This window comes from Onychomys torridus, chromosome 1 (genome assembly GCF_903995425.1).
Source record: "Onychomys torridus chromosome 1, mOncTor1.1, whole genome shotgun sequence".
In the NCBI taxonomy this organism is placed as follows: Eukaryota; Metazoa; Chordata; class Mammalia; order Rodentia; family Cricetidae; genus Onychomys; species Onychomys torridus.
Window position 1 is genome coordinate 38752588 of NC_050443.1, and position 17401 is coordinate 38769988.

The 17401-nt window shown below is 42.5% G+C and overlaps 1 protein-coding gene across 4 annotated transcripts in view; it reads left to right on the plus strand.

Annotated features, from left to right (window-relative positions):
* The window catches only part of Luzp2 (leucine zipper protein 2), a 380429-nt gene that overhangs the window by 184011 nt on the left and 179017 nt on the right, over positions 1–17401 (plus strand). For 3 of the 4 annotated variants that reach the window (XM_036191543.1, XM_036191553.1, XM_036191538.1), the window contains exon 2: positions 14799–14916. In XM_036191543.1, the coding sequence (XP_036047436.1) occupies positions 14799–14916 (118 nt within the window). The remainder of the gene's footprint in view (positions 1–14798; positions 14917–17401) is intronic. The other variant, XM_036191562.1, reaches the window with a different exon arrangement.

A 17401-nucleotide genomic window follows, 5' to 3' on the forward strand; every position in this document is an offset into this window, starting at 1 on the left:
ATGGTTTAAATATAAATCTGATCTAAATCTCTGGCTCCCATGCTAAATGGCTTTTGAAATAGAGCAGAAACGTTTCAAATGGAGTGAATAAAAGTTTGTGTTTTTGTAATTGTTTTCATTATTCCGTTTCTGTGAGATGAATAGTAAATTCAAAGATATGTTACTTATGTTTGTAGATTTACAAAACAAAAGCAAAATATAATCCGAATGAAGTCAAATCTTAAGAAATTACCCACAATTTAAAACATTAAGGAAAACTGGGAGGACTCAGAGAAATTATCAATAGACTATAAGAGCCTGCCTGGGGTAGCTCCTGCTTCCCAGAAAGAGATGATTTAAAACATCAAATTAAATTATGACTTTTAGGGAAAAAATTCATTATATAAATGGCTAAATAATCATTCTTTGAAAATATAAATTGTGGCCAGGCAGTAGTGGTGCATGCTTTTAATCCCAGCGCTAGGGAGGCAGAGTCACATGATCTCTGTGAGTTTGAGGCCAGCCTGGTCTACAGAGTGAGTTCCAGGACAGCCAGGGCTACACATAGAAACCCTGTCTCAGAAAACCAAATGCATGTATAAAATCTAACAAATAATATAGAAAATATATATTGCGTTTTCTATTCATCTCACAGAAACGGAATAATGAAAACAATTACAAAAACACAAACTTTTATTCACTCCACTTGAAACGTTTCTGCTCTATTTCAAAAGCCATAGCAGAAGCTGGGTGATGGTGGTGGAGGTGGAGGTGGTGGTGGTGGTGGTGGTGGTGGTGGTGGTGGTGGTGGTGCATGCCTTTAATCCCAGCACTTGGGAGGCAGAGCTAGGTGGATTTCTGTGTGTTCAAAGATACAGCCAGCATGGAGACACATGCCTTTAATCCCAGGGAGTGAAGGCAGAAAGGGAAAGTGATATAAGGCGTGAAGACCAGCAACTAGAAGCATTTGGCTGGTTAAGCATTCAGGCTTCTAGCAGCAGTTCAGCTGAGAGCCATTGGGATGAGGACCCAGAAGCTTGCAGTCTGAGGAGACAAGACCAGCTGAGGGACTGGCGAGGTGAGGAATCTTCCAGCATTCACCCCAATAACTGGCCTCAGGTTTGTTTTATTAATAAGTATCTTTAAGATTCCTGCTACATATTTTAATTTAAAAAATTACCTCAGATACTATCACTGTAAGAAGAGCACTTTATTCTCAAAATCTTAAGCATTTCAGAGGGAAGGGCATAAAAAGTTTTCTTTAGCAATGAAACAGATGTTTTGATAGAGAGAGCCATTATGGGATTAGGGAGAAACCTGGTGCTAGGGAACTCCCAGGAATCCACAAGGTGGACTCCACTAAAACTCCTAGAAATAGTGGAGAGGGTGCCTGAATTGGCCTTTCCCTGTAATCAAATTAGTGACTACCCTTATTGTCATCATAGAGCCTTCATCCAGTAACTGATGGAAGCAGATGCAGAGATCCACAGCCAAACACTGTGCTGAGATCCTGGAGTTCAGCTGAAGTGAGGGAGGAGTGATTATATGAGCAAGGGATGGGGGGGTCAAGATCATGATGGGGAAAACCACAGAGACAGCTGACCTGAGCTAGTGGGAACTCAGGAGCTATGGACTAACAGCTGGGGAACCTGCATGAAACTGAACTAGGCCCTCTGAAAATGTGGGTGACAGTTGTGTGGCTTGATTTGTTTTTGAGGTCCCTGGCAGGGGGACAAGAATCTATCCCTGGTGCATGAACAGGCTTTTTGGAGCCCATTCCCTACGGTGAGATACCTTGTTCAGCCTTGATGCATGGGGAGGGGCTTGGTCCCACCTCAACATGATATGCCCACTTTGTTGACCCCCCAAGGGAGGCCTTACCCTCCCTGAGGAGAGGATGAGGGGTTAAGGGGATGAGAGAAGAGGAGGGAGAAGAAACTGTGGTTAGTATGTAAAAACAATTAATTAATTGATTAATTAAATCTTTAAAATAAGTTTTCTTTATTATAGAAAAGGAACAGGAGCAGGCAAACCTCATGATAGTGGGTGGGCTGACAGGGATTCTAACAAACAGTTGAAGAGGAAATAGGTCTGTAACATGAGCTGGCTGTAGGAAGGAAGTGTAAAGTAGATGTTAAAGCAATGTTCCATTGCTTGCTTTAAATCTTGAACCTGAAATACATAAATAAGTATTATTTAACAGAATACTACAGTAAGTTGTTAAACATAAGGTGAGAAAACCTTCAGGGCCTCACAGAAAAAGCTAAACTCACATAGTTTAGCAAGCTCTGTGTCTACCCAATTAGCATGCAGGTTTGCTTCTTTGATAATATTATATATGTAAAATAATTGTTGTACAATAGCTTTTTATGATACATTATCAATAGTTCCATGATTCGTACATGTACTCTGCATGCTTCTCAAAGTTTACATTAAGTTTATCAAGTGAAGAGGTAAGTTTCTCAGGTGAAGAGGTTGTGAATGGAGAGTTTTAGAAGCTCTAAGAGAATGTTTGTATATGCCCATCAGCCTGTGAGAAATAACAGAAACAGAGTGACCCCAAAATTATATTCTGATGGCTTATGTGAACCACACTTCCATGGGAACAGGGTATAACCACTGTTTGGGGTGGGGCCTATATTCTGCTGTTACAAACAACATGGCAAAGACAAAGAATAAAAGAATTGTGAAGGAATAGTACCTACAGAATAGAAAACTCAACAGACTATAATATAGCCAAAAACCATTAACAGCTAAAACAAAATGATCCAGAATCTAGGAACATATTTTTTTATTTACATTTTAGATAATATAACCCCCATAAAAGAATAAAACAAAGGAAAAGAAAGCTTATCACCAACATCTATGAAAAATAAGGAAGCTCTCCACTGCAATCTGGAAATAACAAGATAGTTATATAATAATTCTATTAGACACTGAAGAATAAATAGAACATTGAGTTTAGCAAAAAATTAAGGCAATGAAGAGAAATTATTATTATTTAAAACATTATTATTTCTTACCTAGTAAATTTAAAATATCTTAGAGATAAGTGTTTTAATAAATCATATATAAACATCTTCATATAATGTTAAAATGGGTGTTTAAAAAGTTAACCTTGCTAACCACACTAGCATATTTTCACATATTTCTCAGATGCATCTAAGTGGTAAAGAGCCATAATATTGGTGGTAAAGAACCATGACTTTATCACAATAAAATGTAACCAAGAAAAAGTATGAAAGACTGTTAAGTATTTATTAATACATGACCTACTTACCAACTAAGAATTTCAATTGGTGATCATACAAGAAGTACGTAAGTATCCACTACAAATCTGTAATGAAAAAAAGTACTGAAAACATCTAAAGGTTGCAGAAGCATCCTAGATGGAAAAAAAACATAAATGCTGTTCTGCAACATGTTCAACTTATGAATCACATTGTCATGCACACTACAGATAAAATGATCCACTATTCAAAGCCACTGAACTTAGGAATTTAAAAAATCTTGAAAATACCAGTAGAGATAAAAATATGAAGTGACAAAAATTCTCTATCCACCCTACTCTATAACTGACCTGGGCGATTTGTTGGCCACAGTTACTAAACAAATGCATGACTGTGCAAATGTTCGGTAGTACACCTATTCTATTTATAAGCACTTAGGTATTTTCCGGTGTGATTATTTTCACATATTAACATGACAAGTTATGTGGAATATCCATTATTCATACCAGTAAAAAGCACTATTCATAAGCACACAAATAGTGGAATTTACACATTTATCTATCAATATTAGAAAAGATATGTTCCAATAAGTATTCTCTACCATACTTTGTCAAAGCAAAAATTGCCGAACTATTGTAAAGAATGGATGTCAACAATCTGAACATGGTTTTGTTTTTTGGGGGGTGGCGTGCATGTGATGGATGAGTGAGAATAAATTGATGCTTCTCCCATATTTTCAATTCCTTAAACTTCTGAGATATGCAGAATGGCTCATGAATTGTTTTCCTTGGATTATGTCTACGTGTTTATTTTTCTTTGTGTATCCAGTACTATAGGAACATCCATATTTACAAGTGGCCTGAGAAAACGATTCCTTCTGAAAGTACAAGTCTCTGTAGTCAATAATGATACGTCTTTTGTAAAGAATGAAGAAGGGCTACTTTCATTGTCTCTTTTCAACTTTACTTTGGAAACTCTATCAAAATGGGGGGAGGAGTCATGGAGTGAATAGTGAAATGCAACTTAAAACCAATTATTGGAATGGATAAAGTCCCATGGCTCAAAGAAACATGGTTTCCCATGCAAATCAATTGAAAATCATGACAGCTATGCATGTATGATACAGTGTCATCACTGTATATACTGAATAAAGATCAATTTACATAATTCATAGTTTCAGAAATATGACCATCCAATAGGCAATTAAATGGAAAAATATCCACAACAACAATAAATTCAATAAAACGAGTAGTAATTGCATGTAATAATTTCATTGTGGTGCTGAAGTGTAAACATGAGCTAGAATAATGTGTAAGACTGTGTATTGCTAGGTGATTAGATGCAGAGATGTCATCTATGTCCTTAATATAACTGGGTAAGTGCACTTTCAATTAAACTCCCGGCAGGTGTTCATACAAAACTAACATTATAATTCTAAAATTCATTGAGAAGAAGCAGAAGCAAAAAAAAAAATGTTAATAAGACAATGGCAAGAACAGTTAGAAGGAACAAATTTAGGAAGAATGAGGATAAAACATATATATGTGATTTTTCTTTCAAATAGACCTTTTCATAAATGAATCAGGATATAGCACAAAAATATATCTGTCTCTTTTTCTTTGGCTTTTGACAGATTGATAGGTGACAGTTGATGGGATTGATAGATAAATAGTAGATACATAAATAGATAGTTGGTAGATTAAAAAATCAACTGATAAATAATAGATTATAGATGTTTGATTCTTTGATAATATATGAGAAATAATGACAGATAGATAGATAAATATTTTCTTTCTTTTTTTCTATTTTTATTATATTTGTGTTTTAATTTTACATATCAGCCATGGGTTCCCCTGTCCTCCCCCCTCCCGCCCCAGCTCCCACCTTCCCCCTACCCCTTCCCTTCCATTCCCATCTCCTCCAGGGCCAAGACTCCCCTGGGGATTCAATTCAACCTGGTGGATTCAGTACAGGTAGGTCCAGTCCCCTCCTTCCAGGCTGAGCAAAGTGTCCCTGTGTAAGCCCAAGGTTCCAAACAGCCAGCTCATGCACTAAGGACAGGTCCCGGTCCCACAGCCTGGATGCCTCCCAAACAGTTCAAGCTATGCAATTGTCTCACTTATCCAGAGGGCCTGATCCAGCTGGGGGCTCCACAGCCTTTGGTTCATAATTCATGTGCTTCCATTCGTTTGACTATTTGTCCCTGTGCCTCTCCAATCTTGGTCTGAACAATTCACGCTCTTACAGTCCCTCTTCTTTCTCGACTATTGGACTCCTGGAGCTCCACCTGGGGCCTGACTGAGGATCTCTGCATCCACTTCCATCAGTTATTGGATGAGAGTTCCAGCATGACGGTTAGGGTGTTTGGCCATCTGATCACCAGACTAGGTCAGATCAGGCTTTCCCTCGACCATTGCCAGCATTCTACAGAGGATGTATCATTGTGGATTTCTGGGGACCTCTCCAGCACTCTGCCTATTACTGTTTTCATGTGGTCATCATTTATCATAGTCTGTTATTCCTTGTTCTCCCTTTCTGTTCTTGATCCAGCTGGACAATTATCAGAAAACTATATTGAATAATGAGTTCAGAAATAGATTAGAAAATTGTTATGATTGGATTCTCTCTGTATATTTATACATTGATACTGTGCCTTTGATATATTAGAAGTAAATTCATTTGCAGACAGAATACTAAAATATGTTTGTTATGGTGGGGTATAAATAGGACTAGATTCTTATAAGAAGAAAAAAATTGAACACAGAATCACAGAAAAAAAGTTGTGCAAAAAATTGGGAGGAGAGAGCCCTTTGCATTGAGAGAGATCCAATACAGAGAACATTCCCTCACAGTCTCTGAAGAAGCCAACCCTAAGCCAGCTTGAATTTTTATTCTGAGGCTCTGGAATTGTGAGACAAAACATTATTTGTATCATCACCCCTTCTGTAGTACTTTGTTGTGACAATCATAACAAATGTGAGACCTAACCCTACTTAAAAGTCAGTAGAACTGATACGGGGAAATGGAAGCAAAAATTTATGAAAACGGAGTCATTATCTCACAAAATAGCTGAAAAGTGTTTTAGAAAGTAGCTGTAAATCTGTGCTGAGTAGTTTTTGTCAACTTGACACAAGCTGAAGTTATGGAGAAGACAGAACAAGGACTGAGGAAATGCCTCTATATGACTGGCCCTCAGGCAAGCCTTTGGGAGCCTTTTCTCTGTTAGTGATTGACATGGGAGGGCCCACCTCAAAGTGAGCCCTGCTCCCCCTGCAGCTGCAGTCCTGCTGTCGTAGAGAAGCAGGATGAGCAAGCCATGGAGGAAAGGCAGTCATCAGCATTCGCCATGGCTTCTGCATCAGTTCTAGCTTCCAGGTTTCTGCCTTGAGTACCTGCACTGACTTCCCTGGATGATGGGCTACAAACTGTAAGAAGAAAGAAACTCTTTACTCTCCAAATTGCTCTTGGTCAAGGTCACTATCACAGCAATAGTAAAGTAACTAACAGATTCCATTCCTGTGCCATTCGCACATATTTTTTCCAATGGGTGAGACAGTACCTCTCTATCTGGAAGTGTAGAAAATATCAAATGTTTGGATAAACTAAGATACTTTAGAGAATTCAAGCTCACTAGCATATATTAAAATTAAATTAATAGTTTTACTGCAGTGTCTTCACCAATGAGAATATCACATGCCACAGAAATATTTGAGGAAATATGTGTATGACCACATACCTGGATTTTATTACTCTGTAAGAGAAAGAAAAGTGGGAACACGCTAAATATCCAGGGGTAAGAATGAAGTGCACACAGAACAGAATGCATAATAGCACCTGTCAGCAGGTAGGACCTCCAAGAGACACGCAGCCAACCATAGAATATGGGTGAAGGGTGAGCCTTTGTGTTTCATTGTATTTTTAAAGAAAACTTTATTGAAAGATAAATAAGCACTTACTGCAAATGGAACAACATAAGGTGATCATTTCTGCCCATTTCTACTCTGTAGAGTTACAATGTTTGAAACTTGAAGGTGGTGATTAATCGATTAAGCTTTCTGAGTATAATTCTCTAATTAATTATATCCTGTTCATGATTACTGTTGCATTTACTAAACAGTAGATTGTTTAAAGTTCTAAGGTGTGTTTTATCATAAAGGTTGGGAACATTACATGATAGATAATGAAACTAAAAATGATTGTAACTATATTAAAATAGCAAAAAGAAATAATACTTATAATTTAATTTAATGAATAATTTTAAATGACAAGCAAAACCAACATTGAATATCGATATATATAATATAGACAGAAGAAACAATAGACTATAAATTTTATGAAATGCATAATGAACATTCAGCTCTAAAACCACAGCCAGGTCAGCATTCTTGTTCTGATATCAAGAGTATTTTTAGAGTAGTGGCTGAGATAGGGAGCATGGAGCTGACTGATAGACCACTTCCATAACATCATCTTGCCCTTGGAAGTGATTTATTATCTTATTGACTCAGTTATTTCTACTGGAAAATAGGGTTACCCAGAGCAATTACCTCCTGGAGTTCTTGTAAGTACAAAATGAGTTTTTGTGAGTAGAGAAAGTGTTATACAATCACTCATGCAAAACATTGTCAATGTGTTTTATCAATCAATTTGATTTATAATGTATATGATAATCTGGGAACATGTTTATTGTACAAGAGAAACCAAAGACATGAAATGACACCGTATTTTTGGGTGAGACAGAGATGAACCCTTATTATTATTTGTTAATTGATTTTGTCAGTGTGAGTTATGAATTCCTGAGATAGTCTATAACTATGATGACTGATTATCATTGTTGGACCATGGCAGGGCCACTGTGGGATAGTGTGCTTCTTAGCCATGAACCATTCCAACGTCCTTTATGCAAGAAGAAGCTGGAGGCTGGCAAACACCTATACTTAGCAAAAAAACAAAAACAAAACTTGTCATTGCAACCTCCTCTAGATGAAATAAATTTATTAACCACTAATAAACCCCATAGTGCAAATTATTCTTCTGTAGTTCTACAGACCTCTCAGTAAATTCATTAAGTTTCTCATGAAAGACCCCCACAGGAGATCTTTCCTCAGGAGAGACCCCAAACCCAAGGAACACACCGAAACCACGGATCAGATGCAAACAGCAAGAGGGTTTATTCAAATGCACAGGTACCTGGGGCGACAAAGTCTCTGGGAAGACTTGCGCGCCTTCCTAGGGGAAGGGGGACTTCTTATAGGATCCTAGGGGCAGAAGCGCGGTTACAGAAGCGAGAAGCATAGTTACAGGGTTCCCATTGGTTGATTCAAATAAGGCCAGGGTGAATTTGGGGGCTATCTTTAATTTTCAGAAATGTGCAGCTGTTTGTTCTCCAAGGCCAGGTGACCAATTATAGATATCTTGTTCTGACTCAAGGTTTCTCTCCCAAGGCCGGGTGTCCGACCACAGTTATCTCTCCCAAGGCTGTGTGGCCGATGGCGTCTCCCAGGCCAAGCCACCGGGACGGGGGGGAGGCTTTCATTCCCCCATTTTCTTTTGTTTTAAATGGAATCTTTCATTTTAGGATGGAGAATAAGGGGTCAGCTCCATCTCTGACTGTCGGAGCCTCTGATATTGCTGGGTTAGGACCAAAGCCTGGACAACAGAAATCCTATCCTTGACGAATTGTACCAATCTGTTGAAGATGCATGGCCCAAATAATAAAATGAGCAGGACTCTGGTGATGCCCCTCCTAACGTTAGGAGGGCTACTAGGGGGATTAGGAGAACCCATAAGTAAGTCTTATCTTTAGTGGGTTTGGGGAGCATTGAACTTTTTATATAGATGTCTTGGTGCTCTCAGCTTCGTGGGGTTCTTTGGCGGCCTTCATATGTGACGCGTGGACACACGCTGCTATCCCGTCAACCTTGAGTGCAGTGGGAGTGGCGTCGGACCCAGACAGAGTCCCCAATCTTGAATGGGTGAGGCATCACCGGGCGGTTCAGTTGCTCCCGGTAGGCATCGGCCAGGGGTTTCCACACCGTCTTTTGTACCAGTTGGAGGGCTTGAAGGTGCGCCTCCAGGGTAGGGCTAGTGGCAAAAGAGGAGATATCAGGGTGGAGGAAGTTTATTATTGGTGGGGGAGTCCCATATAAAATCTCAAACAGGGTTAGGCCGTGAGGCCCAGGAGTATTCCGGGCTCGGTAAAGGGCTAGTGGGAGTAGGAGCACCCAATCTCTAGTGCCAGTTGCGAGCGTTAATTTGGTTAAAGTCTCCTTAATGGTTCTATTTATGCGTTCTACCTATCCTGAGCTCTGGGGGCGGTATGCACAATGGAGTTTCCAATTGATCCCCAATAGCCTGGCCATCTTCTGACTTACCTGGGAGATGAAGGCGGGCCCATTGTCTGACCCCAATATCTGGGGCATTCCATACCTGGGAAAGATGTCATCCAGGAGTTTCTTGGTTACCATGGTAGCAGTCTCTTTCTTGGTAGGGAAGGCCTCCGTCCATCCTGAAAAAGTGTCTACAAAAACCAGAAGGTATCTGTATCCATACAGCCCGGGTTTTACCTCAGTGAAGTCAAGTTCCCAGTGGACTCCGGGGCGGTGGCCTCGCAGGCGGCTTCCTCTGTTCAGATGGGTTTTTCCTGGGTTGACTTGGGCATAAGCAGGGCAGCTGGAAGTCACCTGTTGGAGGACCTGTTCCTGATTCAATAATATAGTGTTCGAAGCCTCATCAGCCAGAAGGGCCTTTATCTTGTTTTTGCTTAAGTGGGTTAGCGCGTGGAGGAACTTGAGCATGTATTTAGTGTGGGAAGTTGGCATAACTAATTTGTCATCTATGATGTAAGCTTGTCGTTCGGGGCTCCATTCCGCCCCCATTTTCTTTGCTAGTTCCTGGTCCTCCGGGCTGTAGGGCATGGGGTCCCTGCTTGGCTGTTGGTCGTCCTGCAAGACCAGCAGCTGGTCGCCCCTGGGGGGTGGGGGGTTGTAAGGCCATTGTCCGGGCCGTCAGATCGGCCAGCCGATTTCCCCGCACTATTACAGAGTCATCCTTTTGGTGCCCGGGACAGTGTATAATGCTGAGCTGATGTGGGAGGAACAAAGCCCTTAAGAGGTCTAAAATTTCTTTTTTGTTTTTAATTTCCTTGCCCTCTGAGGTCAGGAGGCCTCTCCTCCTGTATTTTTCTCCATATACATGGGCAGTGGCGAGGGCATCCTTTAAGTCCAGAGCCTTGAGCTTAGTCAACAGGTCTTGGCCCAATAATGGGTGAGGGCAATCAGGTATATGCAGAAAAGAGTGGGTTTCCTGTCCAGATGTCAGCTGAACCTTTCTTTCGGTGGTCCATTGATATCTCCTGCTATCTGTGGCCCCCTGGACCAAAGCTGTGCAGTCATTGAGAGAGCCTCCAGTATGGGTCAGGACTGAATGTTGAGGTCCGGTGTCCACTAGGAAGGTCATTGGCTGCCCCCCGATCTTGAGAGTTATCCTAGGCTCGGGGGGGGGGGGGTTCCTGGCCTTGACTTCCCTAATCCTCCAGATTGAGGAGGTCTGTGGCTCTTGTCTTAGTTTGTCCAGGCCCTCGGGGTTTCTTTGGGCAGTCACGAGCCCAATGTCCTCTCGCTTTGCAGTAGGCGCACTGGTCTTTGTCAAGGGGTGTCCTTCTTTGATCTCCCTTCCTAACTCCCTCTCTGACCTGTCCCTGAGACATTACAGCGGCCAGGACTTTATTTCCCTATGACGTTTCTTATCTCTCTCTTCCTGTCTGCCATATTCTCTCCTCCCGCTCTTTGGGAGTTTCTCTTTTATTAAAAGTTTTCTCTGCCTTCTTCAACAAATCTGACAAATTGAACGAATTCAATCCCTCTAGTCTCTGTAACTTGGCCCTTATATCTGGACTTGACTGATAGATGAAAGACAAGATGACACTCAGCGCCTGTCCTGGATCTTCCGGATCATATGGGGTATACATCCTATAGGCCTCTTTAAGTCTTTCCAGGAATGCTGCCGGCGTCTCATCCTTTCCCTGGACCATATTTCTAACCTGAGCCAAATTGGTGGGGTGCCTAGCAGCCCCCCGGAGACCCACTAAGAGCAACTGGCAAAAGAGACGTAGGTGCTCCCTACCTTCTGGGGTCATGAAGTCCCAGTTCGGGCAGGTGAGGGGAAAGGCTGCATCAATAACATTAGGCAGTTGGGTGGGTCTTCCATTGTCTCCAGGAACCTGCTTCTGAGCTTCTAAGAAGACTTGCTGCTTCTCCTCCATTGTCAGGAGAGTTTGCAGTAACTGCTGACAGTCATCCCACGTAGGCTGGTGGGTCACTAAAATGGACTCAATCAAGTCAGTCAAGGCAACAGGGTCCTTAGAGAAAGGAGGATTATGCTGCTTCTAGTTGTAAAGATCAGAGGCCGAAAACGGCCAGTACTGAAGCTGGTGATTGGGTCCCTCCCTGAGGGGGAAGGCCCTGGATACTTTGGCTGGTTCATCGTGCTTTCCTCGTAGGCGACTGGCAATTGGGGAGGGAGCCAGGCTCTCCTCCTCCCGCTGTCCCTGTAGAGGATGTTTGGGGACCATCGCTGGTGGGCTGAGGGTGGTGGAGGCGGGTGGGGAGGTGGATCGCTGGGGAGCCTGGGCCCGGGGCCAGGGCGGGCTGGAGCGCTTCTGAGCCACGGCGGGTGCCGCCTCCGTGCCCCACGCCTGGCTCGCATCCCCTCAGTGGCGGCGGCGGGAGGCGGGTGGGTGGCGTGCGGTGGGGCTGGGACAGCGGTGGCAAGGGGGGAAACCGAAGGAGGGGCGCTGGCGCTCCCGCGGTGGCCGCTCCTCTCTGAGAGGTGCAGCACAAGTGCACAGAGCCCGAACAGACAGGCGTAGAGGGTCGCGGGCACCCGCGGCATGGTGTGCGCCGCTCGGCGGGGTTGCGCAGCGGGGACGGAGCAGGGCTGAGGCCGGGGACCGCAGCTGCATGCCGGGTGCTTGCACTCGGGCTCACGGTGCCCGCGGCCGAGCTGGACTGCACCCCGCCGCCATCATCCTTCTTGCTGGCCGGTTGGGACGCCCTGAATTGTCGCCTCTCGGGACGCACCCTCGCTGAGTCCCCGCGCGCCTGCTCCCGGGCGCCCCTTCCCTTCTCCCTCGGCCACCGGGCCTCACTCTCCTCGGCTTTCTCCTCCCCTCTAGGGGGATCCTTTCGTGGGAGAACAGGGTAAAGGGAGGAGGTAGATGGCTGTTTCTAGGAGAAGAACGGTTAAACAGAAAATGACGAACGACAGACAAACGCAAATAAGACTGACACGCGCTGCGCGGCTCCGGCTCCAAACCGAGAGCAAAACTCAGATGGAGAGTGCTGCGAGGGTCCGGATCCCTCGTCTCCGACCAACACCACGTATCCCTTGGATACGTGAGTGGCCCCGAAAAACCGTGCCCCTGAGGGGACTTCAGACACCCGTGGAACGTCTTCCAGGGTTACGGTGGGCGAAGTCCGAGCTCGTCAGCTCCTTCAGCCTCCACCGCCACAGACAGATTATCAGATGCGCGCAGACAGACAGACAACATTCAGACAGTACAGGGATGACATATACTGAGGCTGGCCGGCTTACCTCCTGACGGTGGGTCGGTGGTCCCAGGGAGGGGTCTCTATCTCGGTGGAACCTCCAATGAAAGAAAGCCCCCCACAGGAGATCTTTCCTCAGGAGAGACCCCAAACCCAAGGAACACGCCGAAACCACGGATCAGATGCAAACAGCAAGAGGGTTTATTCAAATGCACAGGTACCTGGGGCGACAAAGTCTCTGGGAAGACTTGTGCGCCTTCCTAGTGGAAGGGGGACTTCTTATAGGATCCTAGGGGCAGAAGCGCGGTTACAGAAGCGAGAAGCATAGTTACAGGGTTCCCATTGGTTGATTCAAATAAGGCCAGGGTGAATTTGGGGGCTATCTTTAATTTTCAGAAATGTGCAGCTGTTTGTTCTCCAAGGCCAGGTGGCCAATTATAGATATCTTGTTCTGACTCAAGGTTTCTCTCCCAAGGCCGTGTGGCCGATGGCGTCTCCCAGGCCAAGCCACCGGGACGGGGGGGGGGGGGGGGGGGCTTTCACTCAGGAATAAAGATATTTATTTTGAAAACCTCATTATTTACATTGGGGTCAAAGCTTTGTATAAACTCCACAATTTAACACAAAAATGTGGGTGAAGCCAGTATCTCACATTTTACAAGCAAACTAACATTTAGAAAGTTTGGTGTCCTTTGCTACAAATTTACAACCAACTTCTTTCTTGGTGAAGGAGTAATTACAAAAGTTGCTGAAATCTCAGACATGGCAACATCACTAATTGCCGTCTCTATCTGAGGAGCACACAAAAGCAAAATAATTTACAAGGACAGGTTTTGTATTAATTTCATTTCCTGTGATGTATGAAAACCAGTCAGTGTTTTCCTTTATTTACTTCTAATGCAATCAGACACTCTAGCCTGGACCACTACATGTTGGGTTCCTTGCCCACATCCAATTCTCCACAACTTCACTCTTAATCTTTAGAAAGGGAAAAACATTCCAGACTCCCAATCTAGCCTTGTCTCTGCCTGACTCCAACATCTTCAGTTAACTACTACTCTCCAAACGGGGCCCCAAGTCCTACACATCACTCAGAAGCCTGGCATGTCTCTTCCCCTATTCCTGCATTTTCTTGTAGGCAACGAGATTGCCCCACTCCTAAATTAGGGCTTCATAGCCAACATTTATTCATTTAAAATAACTTTATTGCCATTGGCAATTTACAAGTGCTTTCTCTCTTTGTCTAGCTAATTTTTATTTACCTTTATAATAATCTTTTCTATTTTAAGATATTTTTCATAGGAAGTCCTCTTTGGATTTTTTTTTGCTTTCTAATGTGTTCTGATTAGTCACTGCATACTTCCCCTACTATATATAGGTTTGTTTTCTTTTTTTAAAAAACCAGAAAATAAATTTTTTTCTTGCCCCAATCTCACCCCTCAAGCTCACATATACACGCAGGCCAGCCCATATTTACTAAATGCTGAGCTTTGCCTTGAATGTAAATTTCATTTCTGTCCAAAGTTCACTTGAATTGCCATATGCATTGATTGCCTTTCATAACAGTTGTCCTTTCTCTGGCCTGCCTTTAAAACTAATAGTGGTTCTTGGACATATTTGAAAGGGCATTCATTTCCCCTCGGGTTTTCTTCTCTGTGAACCAAGGATGAAATCAAGATCCCTGCTTTCTCTCTGGCTCTACCCTCAAGTTTGTTTCCCAATATGAAAACCTAACTAAGCCTCTGGGGTATTTCTTCAACCCCCCTCTCTTGCAACAGGTATTGAAATGCCTAAAAATTAGAATGCTATTACAGAAATAATCTACTTTCTCAACTCTACTGGCTAGGCTACATTGCCTGCATAGAAATTATCCTGTCTTGGGGACCCTCAGTCTGGATAGTTCTCTCTGTAAGTGAAATCTTTGATGTAGAACTGCTTGTTATAATTTCAGTCTAGTTTGCTGAAACTCTGGGGCTTACTGATTAGGCCTGTGGCCAGATGGAAGTGTGTGGAGGGCTCTCATGCCTTTTTTCTGTGTTAGACAGGACTATGAAGAGCTAGAGAAGCAGCTGAAGGAAGTCTTTAAGGAACGCAGCACAGTCCTGCGGCAGCTGACAAAGACATCCAGAGAACTGGATGGGATCAAAGTCAACCTTCAGGTAAGCTGGAAACTAATTCTGTCAGCAGCAAAGGAGTCTAGTCACCCACTAGATGGATATGCATTTTTAAACCATTTTCGCTACATCTCTGAGCTTTACCACTCCAGTTAATATTTATTATTATTTGAGTTTCGAAAGGAAATGTCTTTTGAAATGGTCTAGAGAACTGCAGTTTCCAAACATCAAAAAGAGAAAACTGTGTACTTGGCAAAGCCATCAGTTTCTCCCAGCCTCCAAGATCAATTTGACCTCTGTGTTCTTGATATTACAAAATGAAGGAAAGGAATTAAACTGAGAGGTGAAGAACATAGGAATTATATTTGTTCCATTGGAAGCACCACTCCAACCTCACTCTCCCCCATTCCAAACCCCACCCCCTCTAAAAAAACCCACCAAGCAGTGGCTCTTTCCCCAGAGCTGCTCAAAGACTTCCCCCTCCTTGGAAGCAACAGTATGATTTCTTCTTCCCCTGAGATTACCCAGGAATGCTTTGCTCATTAAACCTCGACTTTTAAATTTGGTTTGATTTGTTTACTGCATCAGCAGAGAAACCTAACAGAGGGGATCCAAAAGTACTTACCAATATTTAGAAGAGAAATTTAGATTTTCCCTAGGATAGCTCTAAAGATCCTTTAAGCAACTTCTTTATAGAAATGGATAAATGTCTTACGAATGAGATTATCATTTTTAAAACAAAAGCAAGGTCTATTTCAGATAAAAATGTTTCTAGAACATTTCATAGTACTTTATTTTTTTTCCTGTGAAAGTACTAACCAGTTGGAATAAAATCAAAAGAAACAAACAGAAGGAAAAGAGCCAAAGAAAAAGCACAACAAACACATATAGATGGGACATACACATGTCCACACCCACAAGAACTCCATAAAAACAACAAAAAAAAGAAGCCACAATACATACACAAAGGTCCCATTAGGTAAAGTACTTTATGAGACACAACAGTATGAGACAAAGGATAGTACTTTGACATCTGACTTTACATGTTACATTCACTGAGTGCTTATTGCATACAAAATTCTTTGGCGGCATTGCATGGTTTAATTCTTTTAAATAAATAAAAGAAATGGTACTTGCATTGTGACTTTTCTTATTATGCATAAGCAATATTGGCTGAAGAAAGTAGTTTTGAAAGTCAGTAAAGACTCCAGACATTAAACATAAGCTGTTTTGCTCCAGAGCTTTCGCACACACTACAGAACTGAGGCTGTGTGTTATCTTGGTGCTCAAGGTCTACATGCTACACTGATGCCATGACAGCACTACAGGAGAGATGATGATGATGGTGCAGGCAACCACTAGAGCATGGACTTTGGTCCAACTCAAATGTTGGGTTATCTTTCCGTAGCTCTTATTTAATTTTCACAGGAAAACTTTATTGTAGTTACTAATCTTCTTTGATAGCTGCAAACACAAAGTTTAGAAAGAACACACGGTAAATAATGAGTGGCACCAGCATTTGAAATGACTGTTAAAGCTCTTGTTACAGAAGTTGTGCTACACATTGAAAGAGTTAAATTAGCCACCACCCTTCAGGACCTGGTGGCAGGTTAGAAGGATTAGGAAGTGCATGGGGAATACTGCAGTGCATGTGGGCATCAAATTCTGAAAAGCAAGAAGTGTGGTTCACGGGGCTACAAATTGATATTGTTTTATTTGGGAAAGCCAAGGCAAAGATTACTGGGAAGAAAATTAACAGGTAAACAGGTCTGGGAGGAATATTCAAGACATCTGCCTGTCCTCAAGGGGATGGGACACCTGGCTCAGGAGCATATCATCAGCATATGGTGAAATGCCTTGGAGAGACAGTGATTACTATATTCCCGGGATTCTGTTTCCTTAGTCAAGGTGTCTCTTTATACACTGAAATGTTGCTTAAGAAAAATTTTCATGGAGTTTTATTTTTCAAAGGGGAAAAAAACCCTTCCCTGAAATGTTGTTACAACTTTGAAAACGACTTTTTGTTTTGTGGTACATATGACACAAAATGTTTTTTCATGGTTTAATCTTAATAAATCCTATTAGCAAACTATCCAAAAAATTAGCATGGTATTCTGTTCATTATAAAATGATGAGTGAAGATGTATGGAACTCACAGGATGTGGGTAGGTGAGATTTCAAACTTGAAGTAAATACATGTATAACTGTGTGTTATGTGACTTTCCTGACAAAACATGAAAAAAAATGACTATTCACCCAAGACAGGGAACTAACAACACCTCACAGAAACTATCCTACCTAAGTTTAGCTTGATGACTGAAGAGTTTACTTGGAGTTAGTTAGGGGAGTATGGGTGAATGGAGGCATGGGCCACAAGCAGCTACCCCATCTCACCCACCTCAGGCAACTTCTTCTGGGCTGCCATATTTTGTTTGCTTGCTTCAAGGCAGGCTCTAGTTTTAAGCTGACTTTGAGTTTGCTATGTAGTCAATTATGAACATGTACATCTGGTCTTCATGCCTCCTCAGTT